Source organism: Lactuca virosa, chromosome 1 (assembly GCF_052849685.1).
Source record: "Lactuca virosa cultivar CGN04683 chromosome 1, Lactuca_virosa_CGN04683_v6, whole genome shotgun sequence".
NCBI classification, from domain to species: Eukaryota; Viridiplantae; Streptophyta; class Magnoliopsida; order Asterales; family Asteraceae; genus Lactuca; species Lactuca virosa.
In genome coordinates, this window is record NC_136426.1 from 34,074,277 (window position 1) to 34,097,923 (window position 23,647).

Genomic DNA, 23,647 nt, shown 5'->3' on the forward strand with positions numbered 1-23,647 from the left:
CATCACAAGGTAATGCTTTAAAATAAAGAACATTATTAAAGAAAGCATTAATACTACCAACTTCATTATCAAAAGAAAAGGTAAAACCTTGTTTGTACAAAACATGAAAGGAAATAATATTCCTCGCCATTTCAGACGAGTACACACATTTATTCAAATCTAACTTTAACCCACACTCTAGCAACAAAGTATAAACTCCAATCTTGGCAACATGTGCAACCTTCTTGTTCCCCATGATTAAGTTTATCTTTCCGTGCTCCACATCCTCACTTCTTCTTAGGCCCTGCAAGTCACAACAGATGTGAATACCACAACCTGTATCAAGAACCCAAGAATTAGAATATGGTGAGTTATTAGACAATATAGTGTAAATACCTGCATGGGATGGTTTCACTTTCCCATCCTTGACATCCTGCAAGTACTTTGGGCAGTTTTGCTTCCAATGCCCCTTATTTTGACAGTAGAAGCATTCAGCATCCTTAGGGATGGCAGAAGGAGTGATAGAACCACCTTTGGTTCCAGATGAGGAGCCTTCAAGGGACTTTCCCTTGGTACCCTTCGAAGGGTGCTTCCTCTTCTTCCCTTTGCCTTGCCCGATAGCCAAAACAGGGGTAGTAGTAGGAGTAGGAGTAGCAACCGACTTACTCTTAAGACCACTTTCGGCAGTCTTCAGAAGTCCTTGAAGCTTACTGAGTGTGACTTCCTCCTTGTTCATGTGGTATGTCATACGAAATTGATCATAACACGAGGGCAAGGAGTGCAAAATGATATCAATTGCCAACTCCTCAGGGAAGTTCACATTCAGTTTCATTAGACGGTCCACATACCTTTGCATTTTCTGCATGTGGCTCGTGATTGGTTCGCTATCCTTCATACGGGTAGTGATCATGGAGGAGATTATTTCATACCGCTCTTGACGAGCACTCTGATGGTACCTTTCCATCAGATCCTGATGCATCTCAAAAGGGTAATAGTCCTCATAGGACTTTTGGAGTTCAGCTGTCATGGTGGCCATCATGATGCATGCCACCTTGGTGGCATCTCTATTATGTGCCTGATACTCAGCGACCTCCTTAGGAGTAGCAGTAGACTCATCAAGCTCCTTTAGCTCCTTATCGTGGACATATTCCTTGTCCTCGTAACGAGTGACCATCCTGATGTTCCGGATCCAATCCATGAAGTTGGAACCATCAAAGATGACCCTCCCACAAAGGTTCATGAGGGAATAGGAGCCAGTAGGGTTAGAGCCCGAAGCATTGTTGTTGGAAGACATCTGAAAAGAAGAAAACAAGTTTAGATTAGATATATCGAATCCTTAATAATACACCCAAATGCAATATTAAGGCTAGGATCCAACACAATATATTATAACTTAGAAGAGGGATGTCGTAATCTAAGCTATAACATATTTGAAGGTAGGTGAATGACGATTCACCAATTTCCACCATGAAAACGAAATGAATTATTAGGTTTAATTGGTTTTGAAATTCCTAGATTCTTTTGAGATTCATTGAACTTTTCAATGGCATGTTTCAATCTCGATTGTGCCCTTCAAGTTTTGTGACTGGGATGCCGAGGATCACAAAACAAGGTGTGAATAACCATGCAAATTCACTTGGTACCCTTAATATTATCACCTAATCAATGTGCCGGTTAACCACACACGCTCCACCGATCTATGATAAACATTAAGTCACCCTTCGTGATCCTTACTAGTCCAAGTTAGTGTGTCGGTTAACCACACACGCTCCACCAACGACTTGGTAAGGTACAAAGTGTGAATTTCATGGGTTAGCACCATATTTACATTTTCCTAAAGTAACTAAGATTGTGAATTTATTAAAGGTTTAGTTACTTTATAATATTCATTATACTTTTAATGGGAATTTAAAGTCATTGTCCTACCCGTTCGGCTAACGACCCTCCACCGATCAAGGAAGCGGTGGGTGTGATGGGTTTTCTGCATTCTAACACTCCTATGGTGTACATGCAACCCTAGAAACCTTGGATCTATGTTTGACTAAGATACATGCAAATAATTATTTTTCCAAGGTTCTTATCCTAACTAGCATGGCATGGGGTACTTGAATCAAATAAAACTAGTAGAATTACTTACCTTGTAGTAGTAGTTGATTGCTTGGAGTTTGAGAGCCTAGCACCAATAATGTGGATGCCTCAAATGGAAGTCACAAATCACCACAAACTTGGAAACTTGAGAGAATAGTCACAAACTTCTTGAAATCGGCCCTCTTAGTTTTCACACATCAACTAGTGCAATTTCAAGAACCAAAGCCTCCTTTATATAGTGTGGTGGATTAGGGTTACATCCATGTAAACCCTAATACCCATGTCTTTTCATTTCCATGAGATCCATGGGTTAAAGCTCCATGGAGTATCCATGGACTTTCCATGCAAGCCTAGTCCATTCCAAATAAGCATTAGCCCACACTATATAAATACAAGAGCCCATATTTAATTAGTCATACTTTTGATCTCTAAATTAATTCTAAATTAATTATAGATCAATACTAATTAAATAATATGATTTTATATTAATATATTAGGACTTATAATATATTAATAAATCATAACTTATACTATTCTCAAACGATTATCCATAAATTGTTCGGGTGAAGTGCAACCCAGATGGACCATGCCGGGTCGGGTCAAGTACATACCAAATATAGTTATGGACTTAGACACTGTATCCAACAGTCTCCCACTTGGATAAGTCTAATAACTATAGTTGCAAGTATGACTTCAGGAACCGATCAGCAATCGTAGCTCTTTAAACTCTGTTGAACTATGAAGCGCCATTTTAGATAAGTGATCATATAATCCTCTGTTCTAGATATCAGCCGGACAAATACATGGAACAAGGTCTTTCTTATTGTCCAGCATTTGTTTCCCGATTTCCGATTTGTTTGACATAGAACTTAATTGAACACATCAATTTAGTTCTGACCGGGCCCGGTACATAGGTCAAAACAAAATCATCGAGGGGCCCAGATATCGCTTCTAATCCTAGAAGGAACAGATAAACTTCGACTCATATGTTTGCTCTACTACTTGTTGAATCACACACAAAAGCACGGTTTATAACATCGAGTTACCAATGCGTTTTCGTGCAATCAATGCATAACCAAATCATAGGCAACAAATCATATCTCTAGGTTTGAAGACTTATATGATATTACCGTCTCACGATCACTCGAGATAAATTCCATGAAGTGATACAAGTGAGCGTGGGTTGAATCCAATACTCAGAACTTATGAGCACTCATGAGTGTTGTATCCCCGCTTTGTCTAACATCTTAGACCTCTACAAGCCAACCCATGACAGTCTTTATTCATATCTACTTCCAACATATGACCGACTGTGGAGAGTTTGAATAATATGATATAAACCATAACATAATTATTCTGGAAGTCAAAACATGCAAAAATAAATAATAGTAAACGATTAACAAGAGATAGCAACACTTTACTCATAAATAACAGCTTTTATTTATCATCAAATGTCAATTACATTTTACAAATTTCAAGATTATCTAACTACTAAAACTAATATCATCCTTCAGCCCTATGCTCCGAGCATGTTGGAGATGCTTAGCCCGAGTCAGTCCCTTCGTGAGGAGATCTGCTGGGTTCTCATCCGATGATACCCTCTTTGCCACAAGGATTCCTTCTTCTATTCGATGTCTGATGAAGTGATAGTTTCTGTCAATGTGTCTGGATCTCCCATGATCTCTTGGTTCCTTGGCTAAGGCAACCGCACTATTGCTGTCACAGAAAATCTCCATTGGCTCTTTTATAGCTGGTACAACTCCAAGGTCTCCGATGAAGTTCTTTAGCCATATAGCCTCCTTTGCTGCCTCGCTTGCTGCTATATACTCTGATTCACAAGTGGAATCAGCCACTGTCTCCTGCTTGGAACTTTTCCAAGTAATTGCCCCTCCGTTTAGAGTAAAGACCCAACCCGACTGAGAGCGGAAATTATCCCTCTCAGTCTGAAATCTAGCATCACTGTACCCTACAACTTTCAAGTCCTCACTGCCACCGAGGGTAAGGACCCAGTCCTTAGTCCTCCGTAGGTACTTGAGGATATTCTTTACCGCAGTCCAGTGTGCCTTGCCAGGGTTCCCCTGATACCTGTTAACCATGTTCAAAGCAAAGGCTACATCAGGTCGAGTACACGTCATAGCATACATGATCGATCCTACAGCTGAAGCATAAGGTATTCGACTCATTTATGCTATCTCAGCCTCAGTACTAGGACTTTGTGTCTTACTCAATCTGGCGTTACTCTGGATGGGTAACTCTCCTTTCTTGGAGTTATGCATGTTGAACCTTTTCAACACTTTGTCCACATAGGTGCTTTGACTAAGTCCAATTAGTCTTTTACTCCTGTTTCTCAAAATCCTTATCCCTAGGATATAGGCAGCTTCTCCAAGGTCCTTCATAGCGAAACACTTCCCAAGCCAGGACTTTACTTCCTGCAGGGTTGGGATGTCATTTCCTATTAGTAGTATGTCATCCACATACAGTACCAAAAAGCTGACTATACTCCCACTAGCCTTGATATAGACACAAGATTCATCTTCACTCCTTGAAAAGCCAAATTCTTTGACTTTCTCATCAAAGCAAAGATTCCATCTGCGAGGTGCCTGTTTTAATCCATAAATGGATTTCTCGAGCTTACACACTCTACTGGGGTACTCTGTACTGACAAAACCCTCTGGCTGAACCATGTAAACATCTTCAGCCAACCTTCCATTAAGGAAAGCAGTTTTGACATCCATTTGCCATATTTCATAATCATGAAATGCAACAATGGCTAACAGAACCCTAATAGACTTAATCTTGGCCACTGGTGAAAAGGTCTCATCATAATCAACTCCCGGAGTTTGAGAATAACCCTTTGCAACCAGTCGTGCCTTATAAGTGTGTACATTACCATCCATGTCGTTCTTCTTCTTGAAGATCCATTTGCACCCAACTATCTTACGATCAGCTACATTGTCAACCAAGTTCCAAACTTGATTGTCATACATGGACTGTATCTCGCTATCCATAGCCTCTTTCCATTTAGCAGCCTCAGGGCCTGCCATGGCTTCCGTGTAGCTGTTAGGCTCATCCAGATTTACCAGTGTGTTATCACTGATAAGTTTCTCACCTTCTGCAGTAATAGGAAAACCATAATAATGCTCAGGTGCATTCCTAACTCTGGTGGAACGCCTCAGAGGTATAGATTCTTCCGTCGGCTCAACAGGAGTTTCCTCCTCAGGTTGAGGGCTACGGTTTGAGGTTCCTTCACCACTTGACTCTTGAATTTCCTCAAGGTCAATTTGCCTCCCACTGTCTCCTTGGCTCACGAATTCTCTTTCTCGAAAGAATCCTCTTCTTGCTACAAAGACCACATTATCACTGGGTCTGTAGAAGATGTAACCAAAGGATTTATGTGGGTAGCCGATGAAAATACACCTTTCGCTTCGGGGTTCGAGCTTATCGTGAGTCTCGCGTCTCACGAAAGCCTCGCAACCCCAAATCTTGATGTGGTCTAGATTGGGAACTTTTCCAGTCCACACCTCGTGAGGTGTTTTGGCAACCTTCTTTGTAGGGACTAGATTAAGGATATGGGCCACAGTCTCTAAGGCATATCCCCAAAATGAGATTGGTAGCGAAGCTCGACTCATCATGGAACGAACCATGTCCAACAAGGTCCGATTGCGCCTCTCAGCTACACCATTCAACTGTGGTGTCCTAGGAGGTGTCAATTGTGAGACAATCCCACATTCCTTAAGATAGTCAAGGAACTCAGTACTAAGATACTCACCACCACGATCGGATCGAAGCATCTTAATGTTCCTGCCCAACTGATTCTCCACTTCTTACTTAAACTCTTTGAATTTCTCAAAGGTTTCTGACTTATGCTTGATTAGGTAGACATATCCATATCTACTAAAATCATCAGTAAAAGTCACATAGAACCGATTAGCATCTCTTGTGGCGGTTCTAAAGGGTCCACACACATCCGTGTGTATGGGGTCCAACAAACCTTCACCCCTAGCACAAGTGCCAGTAAAAGGTGACTTTGTCATTTTACCAAGCAAACAAGATTCACAACTATCATTTGACTTTAGGTCAAATGACTCCAAGACTCCATCCTTTTGGAGTTGGCCTGTGCGTTTCTTGCTTACATGTCCAAGACGATAATGCCATAAGGATGCTTTATCTAAGCTAGTGGAAGAGTTAATACACAATACATTATTTCCTAGATTATCTACAACATATACAGTTTCATACACGCCATCACAAGGTAATGCTTTAAAATAAAGATCATTATTAAAGAAATCATCAATACTACCATTATTATTATCAAAATAAAAGGTAAAACCTTGTTTATACAATGCATGAAAGGAAATAACATTTCTTGCCATTTCTGGTGAATAATAACATTTATTCAAATCTAATGTAAACCCACTATTTAGCACTAAGGAATAAACTCCTATCTTGGTGACAGGTGAAGCTTTCCTGTTTCCCATGATCAAGTTTATCTTTCCCTGCTCCACATTCTCACGTCTGTTTAGTCCCTGCAAATCACAACATATGTGAATACCACAACCTGTATCAAGGACCCAAGACTTAGAATGAGGTGAGTTATTAGACAATATAGTGTATATACCTGCATGGTTGGGTTTTACTTTCCCATCCTTCAAATCTTGTTGGTACTTTGTGCAGTTTCGCTTCCAGTGCGACTTTTCATGGCAATAGAAGCATTCAGCCTCATTAGGGTTAGCAGAAGGAGTGACAAAACCTTTCTTGGTTTTGCTTGAAGAGGAGCCTTCAAGGGTCTTACCCTTGGTACCCTTAGAAGGGTTCTTTCTCTTCTTCCCTTTGCCATGCCCGATTGCCAAGACATTGGCCGCAGTTGGAGTAGGAGTAGGAGTAGTAACAACCGACTTACCTTTTAGACCACTTTCGGCGGTCTTCAAGAGTCCTTGAAGTTTGTTGAGGGTGACTTCTTCCTTGTTCATGTGATATGTCATGCGGAATTGATCATAACACGATGGCAAGGAGTGCAAAATGATGTCTATTGCTAACTCCTCAGGGAAGTTCACATTCAGCTTCAGTAAACGGTCCACATACCTTTGCATTTTCTGCATGTGGCCCGTGATGGGTTCACCATCCTTCATTCGGGTTGTTATCATGGAGGAGATTATTTCATATCGCTCTTGACGAGCACTTTGATGGTAGCGGTCCATCAAGTCCTGGTGCATCTCAAAAGGATAATAGTCCTCATAGGACTTTTGGAGCTCGGCTGTCATGGTGGCCATCATGATGCATGCCACTTTTGTATCATCTCTTTCATGTACCTCATATTCAGCAAGCTCTTCAGGAGTAGCAGTTGGCTCGGGTACCTTCAGCTCCTTGTCAAGAACATATTCTTTGTTCTCATACCGAGTGACCATCCTGATGTTTCTGATCCAATCTGTAAAGTTGGACCCATCAAAGATGACTCTCCCACAAATATTCATGAGAGAGAAGGAGCTAGTAGGGTTTCAGCCAGAAGCATTGTTATTGGAAGACATCTGAAAAGAAGAGGGAATAGATTAGATTAGATATAGAGATAGTCCTTAACAAAACACCCAAATGTAATATTAAGGCTAGGACCCAACACAATATTTTATAACTTAGAAGAGGGATGCCGTAATCTAAGCTATAAGATATTTGAAGGTAGGTGAATGACAATTCACCAATTTCCACCATGAAAAACGAAATATTTAATTAGGTTTTAATTGGTGTAGAAACTCCTAGATTCTTTGAGATTCATTGAACTTTCTTCAATGGCATGTTTCAATCTCGAGTGTGCCCTTCAAGTTTTGTGACTGGGATGCCGAGGATCACAAAACAAGGTGTGAAGTAACCATGCAAATTACTTGGTACCCTTAATGTATTACCCCTCAATCGATGTGCCGGTTAACCACACACGCTCCATCGATACTATGATAAACATTAAGTCACCCTTTACCTACCTTGTTAAGTTCAAGTTAGTGTGCCGGTTAACCACACACGCTCCACTAACGACTTAAACAAAGTGTAAAGTGTAATTTCATGGATTAGCACCTTATTCACATTTTCCTAAAATAACTAAGATTGGGAATTCAATAAAGTTTAGTTACTTTAGTATTATCATTATACTTTTAATGAGAATTTATAAGTCGTTGTCCTACCCGTTCGGCTAACGACCCTCCACCGGTCAAGGAAGCGGTGGGTGAGAGTGGACACCCATTAAGTTGTCATTTTATAGGCAACAACCTTATACCCCCCTTATAGACCGGCTTCGTGAATGAGGCGTACTAGCGGTAAGACGACTTGATCTTATACATATATAAATATTATTAAACTTATAATATTATAAAGTATAAGGGTTGAATTTTAACTTTTAAAATACTAGGGGTTGGAACTAAAGTTTTTAATATGACTTTACATGTTCCAAAACTTGAGGGCAAGTTTTGTAAACTTTCAAAACTTTTCATTTCTCATAACTTATGAGTTAATGGTTATTAAAAATGAAGACTCTTCATTTTTTTTGTAACCTATGTGTTCTTTTAATGGTTATTTATAAATGTGACTTTTGGTTATCCATAACTTAAGAACTAGTTATGGACTCCATTAAAACACATAAAGATCAAGAATTAATCTAATCAATTATTAGCACATAATTTCTATGATCTTCTAAACTCATATGTTTATGAATGTTCATATCAAAAATTTCAAGAATCGTAAGTGCATATACAAAACATGAAATTTTGATAGGAGCTTTTGAACAAAACTTCGATTTTCAAGTTTTTTTTTTTTTTTTTTTTTTTTTTTGCATCAAGTATCAATTAAACAAATCAGGCTCTGATACCACTGATGGGTTTTCTGCATTCTAACACTCCTATGGTGTACATGCAACCCTAGAAACCTTGGATCTATGTTTGACTAAGATACATGCAAATAATTATTTTTCCAAGGTTCTTATCCTAACTAGCATGGCATGGGGTACTTGAATCAAATAAAACTAGTAGAATTACTTACCTTGTAGTAGTAGTTGATTGCTTGGAGTTTGAGAGCCTAGCACCAATAATGTGGATGCCTCAAATGGAAGTCACAAATCACCACAAACTTGGAAACTTGAGAGAATAGTCACAAACTTCTTGAAATCGGCCCTCTTAGTTTTCACACATCAACTAGTGCAATTTCAAGAACCAAAGCCTCCTTTATATAGTGTGGTGGATTAGGGTTACATCCATGTAAACCCTAATACCCATGTCTTTTCATTTCCATGAGATCCATGGGTTAAAGCTCCATGGAGTATCCATGGACTTTCCATGCAAGCCTAGCCCATTCCAAATAAGCATTAGCCCACACTATATAAATACAAGAGCCCATATTTAATTAGTCATACTTTTGATCTCTAAATTAATTCTAAATTAATTATAGATCAATACTAATTAAATAATATGATTTTATATTAATATATTAGGACTTATAATATATTAATAAATCATAACTTATACTATTCTCAAACGATTATCCATAAATTGTTCGGGTGAAGTGCAACCCAGATGGACCATGCCGGGTCGGGTCAAGTACATACCAAATATAGTTATGGACTTAGACACTATATCCAACAGGGTGAGAATGGACACCCATTAAGTTGCCATTTTATAGGCAACAACCTTATACCCCCCTTATAGACCGGCTTCGTGAATGAGGCCTACTAACGGTAAAACGACTTAATCTTATACATATATATAATAATTAACCATTAATGTTATAAATAGTATAAGGGTTGAATTTTAACTTTTAAAACTCTAAGGGTTTGGAATTAAAGTATATTAAAGTGTGTGTAACTTTACAAATTCCAAAACTTGAGGACAAGTTTTGAAACTATTCAAAACTTTTCATTTCATAACTTATGAATTAAAGGTTCATAAAATGAAGACTCTTCATTTTCATGTAACTTATGTGTTTTAAGTGTGGATAAATGAAAGTGACCTTTGGAAATCCAAAACTTGAGGACAAATTATGGACTCCATTAAAACACATAAATGATCAAGAATTATCAATAAACAATTTAGCAAATAATTCCTATGATCTAACAATAATTCATAAGAACATGAACATCATATCAAAAATTCCAAGAACATATGAACACATATTATCATGCAATTTTGATATAAGCCATTGTAAATGGATTAGCATAAACATTACACCATCTAAAACAGGTTTTATAACACCAAAACAGTTTAGGGTAATGTTTCTAGTCCATTTCCAGCAGCAAAACTCGAAAATCTGCATTCTGAGGCTTCTACTCGTCGAGTGCACGAACCTACTCGATGAGTAGGATGAATTTACTCATGGACTCGGCGAGTCCCCCCATGGACTCGGCGAGTTCATGCTGCAGAATGCAGAAAACTTGAGTTTTTCAACAAGTTTGCAACAAGTATCAAACAAACAAGCCTAGGCTCTGATACCACTATTGGGTTTTGAGCAAACTAACACTCCTAAGGTGTTCATGCAACCCTAGAAACCTTGGATCTATGTTTGTCTAAAATACATGCAAAATAATTTTCCAAGGTTCATAACCTATCTAGCATACATGGGGTACTTTTAAACATAAAAGATACTAGAAGAATTACATACCTTTGTTAGTGAGTTGATTCCTTGGGAGTTTGAGAGCCAAGCACCAATAATGTGAATGCCTCAAATGGAAATCACAAATCACCACAAACTTGGAAAACTTATGAGAGAGCACTCTAATACTCTAGAAATCGGCCACACCTTATGCACACACACATAGTGTCTTCTCAAGCACCATAAGCCTCTTTATATAGTGTAGATGATTAGGGTTATGAACCATGCAAACCCTAATAACCCATGTCTTTTCCTATTCCAAGGATCCATGGTTTAAAAGCTCCATGGATCATCCATGGACTCCCATTCAAGCTTAGCCCATTTCCTTATGAGTGTTAGCCCACACTATATAAGTACAATAGCCCATTATTTAATTAGTCACCTTATGATCACTAAATTAATTCATAATTAATTTAAGATCAATACTAATTAAATAATACAATTTCATATTAATATATTATAACTTATAATATATTAGTAGACCGCAAATATACTCTTCTCATAATGTTATCCATATAAATAGTTCGGGTGAAGTGCAACCCAAATGGACCATGTCGGGTCGGGTCAAGTATATACCAAATAAGTTATGGACTTAGACACCTTATCCAACACATCACTCGTCATCTCATCATCTTCCTTGCTTACCCAAGAAGTTGGATTTATGTAGGCAATGATTTCAACTAAAAATGGAACAAATGCTCTTGGTTTTGTTCTTTTAAGTTGTTGAATTGTTTTGATTTCTTCTTCCATGAGCTTCTATAATTCTTCAAGTTCATTTTCTTCATCAATGTTGAAGACCTCTTCTTGAGCATGATTCCCTTGAAAGCCATCTTCTATCCCAAAAATTTCCTTTTCATCACCAACCCTCAATGTGAGCTTAGATTCCCGAATATCAACAAGAGCTCCAGCAGTGTTTAGTAGGGGCCGACTAAGAATAATCGGTACATTGGGATCTTCTTTCATATCCAATACCACAAAGTCTATTGGAAAAACGAATTTCCTAATTTTTACTAAAATATCTTCCACAATGCCCCGGGGTTGCGTTACTGAACGGTTCGCCATGTGAATAGTCATCTTTGTAGCCTTCAACTTCTGAATATTTAATTTTTGGTAAAACGAGTAAGGCATCAAATTTATGCTAGCCCCTGAATCGGCTAAAGCATAAATCTTTATATTATTCCCAAACTCACATGGGAGAGTGAGTCGTCCAGGATCCTCCATCTTCTTAGGTACTTCTCCCAACACAGCTTTTGAGCTTTGCTCACTTAGAATCACCTTAGAATTCTCCTTTAATTGCTGACGAGTGTCTAACAAGTCTTGTAAGAACTTAGCATATTCTGGAACTTTTGCAAGTGAATCAATGAAAGGAGTATTAATAGGAATACCCTTTAATTGCTTGATAAACTCCAGATGTTCTCTCTCTAGTGGACTGAGATTAGCTCTAGACGGGAATGGCAAAGGTGATTCATAAGTTGGAACAGATACAGATTTCTTCTGTTCAGAATGAGCCCATGACGTGAGCTTAGCGGGCTCACGACGTGAACTGGGTGTTCCAGTAGATTCTTCAATTTCGAGCTTTGGCTTCTTTGGCTTTGGATTGGGCTGTTGTGGCTCCACTTCTAAGGCTTCTAGGAACTTAGAAATCGCCTCTTCTTCAATATCTATAGCCATTACGTGAGATTGGGTTTTGTTTTCAGGATTTTTCGGGAACATCTTCTCATTAACCAAAGTGGTAAGTTGACCAAGTTGTACTTCAAGGTTATTGATGGAGGCTCGCTGATTCTTTATTAATGCTTGTTGATCTATCATCATGGCATGATGATTCTTCATTATATTTCTTTGTTCTTCCATTTCAGCGTCAGTAGCATCATGTCTTTTTTCTGAAGCTTCCATGAATTTCATCAACATGGTCTCTAATTCTGATTTCCTCTCAGCTAGTGGTTGCTCTCTTTGGTAGAAGCCCCGGCCAGTTTGCCTAAATTTCTCTTCTTTTTGCTTCTTGTATTTTTCGTAAGGCAGCCACTCCCTCTTTGGTTTTCTCCAATCTTCATCATACTTGTCCCCACTTGAGTAGCATACTTGAGCTTTCTTGTTTCCATATTCATCCAAAGTGCAATCTTTTGTCAAATGTGGGCCACTACAACTCTCGCAACCAACTCGAATTGCGTGAATTGATTGGTCCATTTGGGTCAATCTCCTATCCATAGTGTTAAGCATTGCCATCACAGCAGCCATCTCTTCAGTTTGTGCATCTCCACTGCCCTTTATGCCATCGCATCCTGGGTTGTGATACTCACGAGAGTGCTTTGAAAATTCTTCAACCAGCTCCTTGGCCTGATTTGGGTTCTTCTTCGTTAGTGGTCCTTGCGAATCAAGGAGTTGTCTAGTCATGACATTCACCCCATAATAAAATATTGACATCTCTTGCTGAATATTGAGGTCATGTTGAGGACAATTCCTTAACAATCCCTTGTAGCGTTCCCAGGCCTCGTATAATGACTCCCCCTGATTTTACTCAAAGTTGGCAATTGCCTTCTTGAGTTTAGAGATTTTGGAGGGTGGACAAAACTGATCTAGAAATCTCTCACGCAACTGGGCCCATGTGGTGATTGTACCAGGTGGGAGTGCCTTAACCAGTCTTTTGCTGCTCCCTTGAAAGTGACTGGTAGCATCCTTAGCAAAGCTGTCTCCCTTGGGATATTGGGAGTATTAAAATAATCCGCAATATCGTTCACCTCGTCTAAGTGTTTGAAAGCATCTTCGTGATCCTTCCCGTAAAATGGGATATCCTTAAGTGCAGTAAGGATATGTCCCTTCAACTCGAATGTGGCATTGGCAGGAATCGTAGGATGTACTAAACCCGGCCCCACATCATCTCGAATGCGCTTCTTGTAGTCCCCCATGGCCATCTCATCAATGTTCGCCATTTCGTTCTCCGGCTCGTTCTCGGGTTCACTCGTATAAAGTCCAAATTCTGTGTCGGATTCGTATTCTGATTCGTGTGGAATAGGAATTGGACCAAGTTCTTCAACTTTGCCCTTATCCCTTGAGGCTGAACTCGATTCCACTGTCTTAGTCTTCTTCCCCGACTTCCTTGAAAAGGTTGATTTTAGTTCTTGCAAGGGTGTCTTCTTTGGCGTTTGATCTTCCTTCGCGTTCTTATTCTTATTTTTGTGAAGGGCTGACTCTGGATCTTCAAGTGGTGGCACCAAAGGTGTGTTAGAGCCTCTGGTCATGAACTCCTGCAAACTAAACAAAATAAAAACGTAAAATTGAACTAAAATAGAAAAATAAACTAAAAACTAAAGAAAACTAAAAATCATAGTTCTCACGTCGTGAGACTATATGCTCACATCATGAGTCCTGTAACAGAAGGAAAAAAATCAAACCTTGCTGGAAAATTAACTTTTTGCGGGTTTTATCCCACAAAAAGGATCGGTTAACTTAAAGCAAATAAATAAATAATAAACTAAGCCGTTCCCCGGCAACTGCGCCAAAAACTTGATGTGCACGGAAGTACCCACTAATTTTAATATTTATAACCTAACAAACTTAGACTAACTATGCACTTATAGGTAGTGTATCGAGTCAGATTACAGTATAGCTTAGGTAAGTCGGGTGTCGATCACAGGGAACGGTGTTATTAATTAATCTATTTACTACTAAATTAATCTAATTATTAATAAGCTAAAAGGGTTTTTATCTGATTTTGTAAGATCAGACTAACTTAACTCAAATTCAATCAATAATTAAAAGATACTCTTATCTAGTTCGAATCCACTTCGTCCTTATGGCTAGCTAATAATTATGGATTATTAAGTTGGTTATTATTATATTAGTAATTTAGGTCTAAATTTACCAATAGTTAATTAATTCATGTAAAACTATGTATGGTCACACACAATTAAACACAGAATCAATTATGTTTATGAATATGCTATGTAAGATTTATCATGCAAACACAATTATGGTCATAATCTATGTTCTCTAGCACAGCAAGGTTAATTACTTCAATTACTAACTAAGATTTTGGTTGATCCTAACTCTAGCAATTCAATGTTCACTAAATTACTAGGTTATCAAGTTCATGCAGTTAATGGTCACTAAGCTACACATAACATGAATTTAAGCAATTAAAGCAACAACATAAGCATGCTAGGTAACAATAAATCAAACATAAGCAATTTACCAACTAGATAAATCCATAAACAATTATGCTATTCATAAGTTTGAAGCTTCATCTAGCTAGATAAGAGTGGCTAGATTCAGCTGCTCATAGTAGCAACTAACATATAAACACAACTCAAATAAGAAAACATGTCTATAAGTATCAAACAAGTCTATAAACCCTGAATCATGTCTATAAGTATCAAACAACTCAAATAAACACAACTCATAGTAGCAACTAACATATAAACACAACTCAAATAAGAAAACATGTCTATAAACCCTTTTCCAGGACCTTTCTTCTGCTGTAAATCGCCTCCTGGAACCTCTTCCTTCAGCCAAAAGTCTCCCAAATCGTAATGGGCAAAGGTATTTATAATATCTTCTAATTTACCGTTCACGTCGTGAGTATTTAAGTCTCACGTCGTGAACTCGAGATAATCGTGTTCGGCAAGGATTCCTTCACCCGGATGCTTATCTTCTAACTCTCTCTACTCACGTCGTGAACCATCAACTGTTCACGTCGTGAATACGTCTTTTGGGTGTTTTTTCGTTCTTCTTTTCCTCAAGCCCCCCAAAGTTCCAAGTATTGTCACTTCTGGTCCCTTTCTTTAAAAATACTTCTATTTGGCTGCACATAACAATTTATCCTTATAAGTACCATAATTCTATGAAAATAACCAAAATATTTAATAAAATGTAAATCAATATTGCCTAAAACTTTGTATAATTATGGCAATATCACTATGGTGAAGGCAACCCAAAAGGACCATGCTCATAATCAGGTCAAGTACATACCAAAATAGTTATGGACTTAGACACTAATCCAACAGTCTCCCACTTGGATAAGTCTAATAACTATTATGCATTACTTCAGAACCTGATCAGCAATCGTAGCTTTCAAAAGCCGCTGTCAACTCTGATCTTATCAGATACGCGTGTCTTTTAGATAAGGGATTATATATTCCTCCATTCTCAAGATATCGTATAGACATAAGACATGAATTTGATCATTCTCTCTATATTGTTTCCCGACTTCCGATTTATGACGACTGACAACAGACTACAATTGAACACATCAACTTAGTCCCGGCTTGGCCAAGCGCTTAGGTGTCATCACTAAATCATCGAGGGGCTCACAGATATCGCTTTTATCCCACTTTGGGTAAAAGGAATGGATAAACTTCGACTCGAATGCTCGCTTGCATTTACTGATCAAATTACACACAACAATAAGTTTTATAACACCAAGTTACTGGTGCGTTTTCATATTATCAATGCGCAACCGACCAACAAATAACAACTCACACGTCTCGGTTTCAAGAATATACAATGTTATCGTCTCACAATTACTCATGATAAAAACCATGAAGTGATTCAAGTGAGCGTGGGTTTGATCCAATACTCTAATCTTATTAAAGCACTCATGAACTCTGCAGCAAACTTGTGCTATGTCTAAACTCTTTAGACAATCTACAGACTCTTCATGACAGTCTTCCTTCATACCTACTTCCAACGTATGACCGACCATGGAGGTTCGAATAACCCAGTTATTCTGGAAGTCAAAACATGCAAAATGAAACACAACGATAATACTTAATCCTATATGGCCCCAAAACTTTTGAGCGTAAATAAAACAATTTTATTTAAACACCGTATTGATTACTCATTATTCATTGCTTACTGTTTCAGAAAATCGACTTATTACTTGAATTACAACAATAATTGTCTCATGCTCCAAGCATGCACACTTTGTTTCCTATGGTCCATGCTTTGTGAAATAGATCAATTGAAAACCTTTCCAATGATGCTCATTTCACAATTCCTAATCCTCATCGTTAGTGTAAGAACACAAGGTTCTTGCCACTACTAGAATATGTTAGATTCTAACATTTTATGCAACGATCCTTTCGCAAAGTCATAGCACAAAAGTCATCAGGGCTTGGCCAATGAAATTACAAGGTCTCTATCAGAAATTGTTACAAACAATTCTATAGATGTGATGTCTCTCATTCAAAGTACATTCCTTTGAACATCCTTTTGCATAAAATTTTCTAATCTAGACATAAATTCTCAATTTCCAACTCCCAATATGGAAACATTTCCATATTTGACATATGACAACTCATTCTTAATAGAATCTTATCTATTCATAATAATGTCGATATGGTCCATCCAACACTATACTTCCAACTACTCACAAGCAACAAATCCTTGGCGAACCTTAGATCGTCCTTTGATAGTTGTTTGATTATTTTAGCCAAAGCCGTTCTAGTCCTTTTTCCCTCTTAATGCCCTAGGCATTTGGAAAATTTTAGAATGGTCAAATATTATAGCATATGCAATCGATCCTATACCCGAAGCGTATTGGACACGATGCATAATGTCTCACATAAAGACGTGATACTTTATCATCCTTCTGCCATAATATTTTATGTGCCATGTTCCCACAATTCGAACTATGAAGAGGGATGCCGTAATCATAATCAAATTTTGAGAATGCACTATGTATCCTTGACTAAATTTATTAACATTTCTCGATCTAAGCTTTAGAATTTTGAAACGAAGTATAATATTCTCTCCCTTAATTATAGCAAAACAACTTTTCAACCCTTGCAACTTTGCAAAGTGAATCTTTGTTTTCTATAATTAATATTGCTAACTTGCAATACTTACCATAATAATCATGCTCCCACTAACATGATGATTATTTTCTTACCAGCATAACACTTATGCTCCCACTAGCTTTGACATGTATTTAGAAAACAATTGAACTTCCAGAAAACAATGCTTATTGAATTCCTTAAGTTCATATTTCTAATACCTGATGCTTTGATAAGCCTTTATCTAAGCTTCTTAACTTCATACACCTTTGCCTTAGAAAGCTTACATGTGTGTCTAAACAAATTTAGAACTTATGTCACTAAGTCCCAAATGTTCAGAATAATTGCCAAATCTCACAATTCGAACCATGAAAAGGGATGCCATAATCATAATCGAATTTGAGAATACAATTTTCACAATTGCAATATTCTTAAAATCTTTCTTAGTGAAAGCATTTCCTTACAATCATTTTCATGAAGGAGGGAACCCTTATGACACTTAGATTTTAAAGTGTATGCGTTCCTATCCATGCGAATTTGTCAAAACTAAGGTTTGCGACAAATCCAAACTTATATGGACTGAACTTGTTCAATCTTGATTTCTTGCCTTATGGTAAGACAAATGCCCACCATGTCTTCCAAGTTGTTTAGCAACTCACCCCTACATATCAATGTACTTTCCATTGATCAAGGTGCTTGTCTTTATGCATTCAAATGAGAACTCATATAACTCACATACATAGTTAACTCAATCTGGAATGGCACAGAAACAAAATTATGTCAACACGATAGGTTGCCAACCTCAAGTCGTGTGCTAGTGATTAACTATTGGTTTATTCTTGAATTTGTTCTTGAAACGTTTCAAGACATTTAAGACTCCCACTGACTCCTTGACATATAAGGTTCTCTTGTCAAGAAACATTTCTTGACAAAACAAATATTCAAGAGTTAGGGTAGCTTCTTATCAAGTTTAACACTTCACTCAATTGGTCCTAATTGGTCTTTGTCTTATCCAAGACATCACAACTTACCAATTTCAAATGTACAAGAATAAGAAACTTTCTTATTCTTCATTTGATAAGTGTTACAAACCTACTTAAGACTTGTCACTCATGTCACAATCTTGACTCTAAGACTTGATATTGGACCGAAGTATGATTGACTTCTTGATTTAACCATTTCTACAATTCTCGATTCCTCTTCTTAGACATGCAATTGCACTAAGACTCACTTAGAGGATCAATTGAGACATGGTTCTTAATCATTAAGACCTATCATAAAACACAATAAAAGTTACTCTCCCTTCTTCTTAAAATAGAGAAACTCTTATCTTTCTGCCTACTAGATTCTTCTTATTCGTTCTGCTATTGATTGAAACTCTTTCAATCAACTTAGAATTATACTCAATCTTATAAGTATAACCATATTTACTAAACTTTAGTAAATCATGACGAATATCTTTATTACTCTTGTGGTGGACTTGATCGACGCACAACCTAGTGTACTCGATCTCTTAGTCCTTCACTTGACACTTTGTCAAAGAATTAGTCTAATTTTCAAATATGAAGTTTCTCATTCATCACACAATGCAGGTTGCATGATTCCAAGTTTCTGTCCAATTGAAACTTGGGCGATGAGAAACTCTCCTTATTTGGTAAATTCTCGACATTAACACAATTAAGAATCAAATCCATTATTGCTAATAGAAGAAACATTTAAACATTAATTTTTTTCATACATGCCATTGCAAGGATAAATAAATAATACAAAAAACAAATTTTATTTTATTGCGGAAAAACTTTGTCCTTACAATGCAATTCAACTGAAAAACTATGCTATTACATATTTCTTAGAAATCTACCCTAACTCTAAAGTAGCAGCTCAAAAATCCGATCTTTGAATCCATGCGATCGAAATCCATTTCTTCGTGATCAGATTCAGCACGCTTCTTCCTTAAGTTTCCTTTCTTTTCTTCGATCCTGCAAAACATCAAAATGTAATCTTATCACATCATGTATTAAGAATCAAAAATAGGAACTTATAGAGTTAGTTAATGGATTTTACCTGAACTAGAGCCATACATCTTGACTCTCCCATCTCTTAGATCTCTCAGGTAGCTAGGGCAGCTTCGTCTCCAATGCCCCTTCTCTTGGCAGTAAAAGCAAATGGACTCCTTTGGTACATAGCAAGGGACAATCTCAACCTTTTCTGGACTTCCAATGTAGCCAGTGTCCAATGAAGTATGGGAATCAAGTTTGCTTGACCAGTGCGCAAAATCATCACTGATTCAGCAGCAATAAGCAAATAGGTCAAATCAATGAGGGTCATGTCGTGAACCATCACATAGTACTCTCTTACGAACTCACTATACGAATCAGGAAGTGACTGAAGAACCCAGTCAACAGCCAACATCTCTGAGATATCGACACCCAACATCCTTAACCTATCAATGCGTGACTTCATCTCTAAGACGTGTGCACACACAGGTTTCCCATCTTCGTGCTTACTTGCCAATAGGGATTGAGTGAGCTTGAACTTTTCAAGCCTTTGAACTTGTGGGTCAGGGAGAACAATTGGAGGAGGTGGAGGAAGTGAAGCATGACTCTCATTTCCTTGATCGTATCTTGGAACGTCATCTTCATTTGGAAAGCTTGTTCCAATGGATTTGGGAAGACCATTGTTAGATTCAGACATCTACAAAACGGGAGAAATTCAAGTCAAGTTGATTAGAATCCTTGATGTAACACCCAAATGAAACATTAAGGCTAGGATCCAACACAATACTCTACAACCTAGAAGAGGGATGCCGTAATCTAGTTGCAGAATATTTGAAGGTAGGTAAATGACGATTTACCAATTTCCACCATGAAAAACGAAAAGGAAAATTAAGTTTTAAATGAATTGAAACTCCTAGATCTTTTGAGATTCATTAAACTTTTCAATGGCGTGTTTAATCTCTATTATGCCCTTCAAATTTGCGACTGGGATGCCGAGGATCACAAACAAGGTGTGAATAACCATACGAATCTACGTGGTGCACTCAATGCTACTATCACCTAATCAATGTGCCAGTTAGCCACACACACTCTATTGATCTATGATAAACATCGAGCCACCCTTCGCCACCAATGTCAATCCCAAATTAGTGTGCCGGTTAACCACACACGCTCCACTAACGTTTGACAAGGGTACGAAGTGTAATTCCATGGATTAGCATACAATTTCACATTTTGCCTAAAGTAACTAGAATTTGGGAATTTGTAAAAGCATGTAGTTACTTTGTACTTCATTATACTTATAATGGAAGGTTTCGTCCTATCCTACCCGTTCAGCTAACGACCCTCCACTAGTCAAGAGTGTGGTGGGTAAGAGTGGATACACATTCAATCGCCATATTATAGCCAATTTCCTTAAACACCCCTTATAGACCAGCTTCGTGAATGAGGCCTACTAACGGTAAGACTGACTGTTTACTTATACATATATAATATTAGACTTTTAATGTCATATATACATAGTATAGGGTGTATTTTAAACTTTTAAAATACTAGGTGTTCTAATTTAATTAATTATACTTTTAATTTAATTAAATGTAAACCAAAACTTTATGGATTTATTAACTCTCTTTTAATTATACACTTTAATTAATTAACAAAACCATAAGGGTGTAATTTGAACTTTTCAAAAATACGAGGGTTTTAGAATTTAACATTTCAAAAATTAAACTTTTAATCAACTTTTAAATTCCAAAACTTGAGGGCAAGTTTTGAAACTTTTCAAAACATTTGGGATTAGAATTTAAATATTTCAAAACTAACTTTTAATCAAAAATTTAAATTCCAAAACTTGAGGACAAGTTTTGAAACTTTTCAAAACACTAAGGTTTAACTATTTAAATTTCAAAAAACAAAACTTTTAAGTTCAAATTTAAACTATAAAACCTAAAGGGGGAAATTGAAACTTTTCACAAGATAATTCAAATCTAAATTACAAATAATCAATCTTTATCTAATAAAACAAAAGATTATCTAAATTTTGACAATTATCTTCTATTTTGGCAAGGATAATCTCCAAATATTGATAAAAATCGGATTTTATTAATAAAAAACATTTTAGGTAATTATCCACAGCCAAAACAGGTCAAAATCCCGAAATCTGCTCCATCTGCGACTCTGACTCGTCGAGTCTAGCTTGGACTCGTCGAGTTCAGCCATGGACTCGGCGAGTCCAGCCCCCAGAAACCAAAAAATTTCAATTTTAAGCATGAATAATCAAATATAGCATCAAATACATCAAACAAACAGCCCTAGGCTCTGATACCACTGATGGGTTTTGAGCAATACATCAATCCTATGGTGTACATGCAAACCCTAATAGCTTTGGATCTAGTTTGTCTAATGAACATGCAATTGATAATCCAAAGCCATAAACCCTAGATCTAATAAACAATAACTGAAATTAGGGTTTAGATCTTACCTTTGATTGTTATATAGCAATAACAATCAATCCTTAGCTTCAGAAAGCTTAGTGCCTCAAGTGTTGCACCTCTAATGGAGTCACAAACACCACTAAGCAACTTGGATGAAGAGGGAGGAGAGAGGAGGCACCAAAAACGGCTGGAAACCCTAAAGGAACACTTGTCCACGTTTTTGGGGCTTAAGGGTCCTTTATATACATGTAGGCTATTAGGGTTTACAACTAGGAAACCCTAATCTAGCTGCTTAAGCCCTAAGCAGCCCATGGACTCCTTTAACATATCCCTTGGACGAATTCCTTATGGGCTTCCCATAGAATTCGTCCAACCTATATTATTTAGGTAATCCATAGCCCAATTGCAATTATCTTATAATTACAAATCCAGTCCCCTAACTTTAATTAATCTCTTTTAGCCACAAAATTAAATCTTAATTAATTCTTGACTAATATTAATTAAACAATATGATTTCTCCTTTAATATATTATTCTCATAATATATTAATAAATCATAATTAATCCTTTCTCTCCTTAATTCATCCTACATATTGCTATGGTGAAGGCAACCCAAAAGGACCATGCTCATAATCGGGTCAAGTACATACCAAAATAGTTATGGACTTAGACACTAATCCAACAGTCACACCATGTATCCCCTTATTTGTGTGGAAACTGATGGAGGTTATACCTTTCACTCCATTATCATCCCCTTCAACAGGTCCATAAAACCCTGAGATCCCAGTCAAATATTCATTAATCCCATCAAAATTAATCTGTCAAATTAATTCATAGTTATTGCTATCAGAGCATACCAATCGTTATGTTGATGAAATGCAAAAAATGTAATATTTGTACATACCACTTCTATTATATCTCCACTAGGAGAATGCATGTGCATTGCGCATAAACACCTATATAGTTGAAGTCTTTACAAATATATGTTTTTCTAATATAACAATAACGTTGTTGTTAAATTTGATATAATAATTCGTATACTAAATTGATATAATGTATTGATTATTTTGAATTATATGATAATATATACATGTATTATAACTGCATAATCTCAATCGTTTGAATGACTTCTACCCGCGAGTTACACATAAATAAAATTAAATATAATATATGGTTTAATGTTATTTATAGTTGTTGTTATTGTTAATTAATTTTTTTAAATTTATTTGTTTAATGTTTTAATTTTTATCATTATAATTATCTAAAACATCAAACATTATTTTTTGATTTTAAAGGTAACAATATAATCATTTATATAGAGTTATTTTTAATTATTGTTATTGTAAGTTATTTTAAGCTACTTATTTGAAAACTTTTAACGATTATAAAAATATCTTTAAGAAATATTTTAGTTAAATTTAGATTACAATTTAGTTTTTGCATTTATCACTACAATTTATCACTTTTAACTATTTACAAAATATTCTTTGGTTTTTTAAGTGGAACTGAAATTTATATTTAAGTTGACATTGTAATTTTATATTTAAAATAACAATTTAAGTATTTTGTCCAAACTGTTCAAAATTTGTAGCTTTAAACTGATAATGGTTTACATACAACAACATATTAAATCTTATAAATTAAGTATAATATGTTAAAAGTTAAAGACATAACTTTATATACAGAAGTAAACATATTATTTTAAAATTGAAATTTAGTATATTTATGATTACACTTTAGGTTTGATATTTATTTAACCTTAT

At 36.6% G+C, this 23,647-nt stretch overlaps 1 protein-coding gene and 1 non-coding gene across 2 annotated transcripts; one reads left to right on the forward strand and one right to left on the reverse strand.

Annotated features, from left to right (window-relative positions):
* Positions 1 to 11,442: 11,442 nt before the first annotated feature.
* LOC145112728 (uncharacterized) lies at positions 11,443 to 13,613 on the reverse strand. The gene is made up of 4 exons (XM_079048864.1): positions 13,302 to 13,613; positions 12,766 to 13,191; positions 11,739 to 12,684; positions 11,443 to 11,639 (listed from the first exon to the last, which is right to left on the reverse strand). Exons 1-4 carry the CDS (start codon positions 13,611 to 13,613, stop codon positions 11,443 to 11,445), a joined length of 1,881 nt encoding a protein of 626 aa, XP_078904990.1.
* On the forward strand, positions 13,124 to 13,230 carry LOC145151721 (small nucleolar RNA R71). Its single transcript, XR_013732280.1, has one exon. It is a non-coding gene; the product is annotated as a small nucleolar RNA R71 (small nucleolar RNA).
* Positions 13,614 to 23,647: the final 10,034 nt, after the last annotated feature.

Coding starts and splice junctions, on each gene's coding strand:
- LOC145112728 (XM_079048864.1), bottom strand. CDS start 13,613: ATGGCGAACATTGATGAGATGGCCATGGGGGACTACAAGAAGCGCATT. Junction 13,192..13,301: donor GGTTAAGGCACTCCCACCTG/GTACAATCACCA, acceptor GAGTAAAATCAG/GGGGAGTCATTATACGAGGC. Junction 11,640..11,738: donor GACTATTCACATGGCGAACC/GTTCAGTAACGC, acceptor ATATGAAAGAAG/ATCCCAATGTACCGATTATT.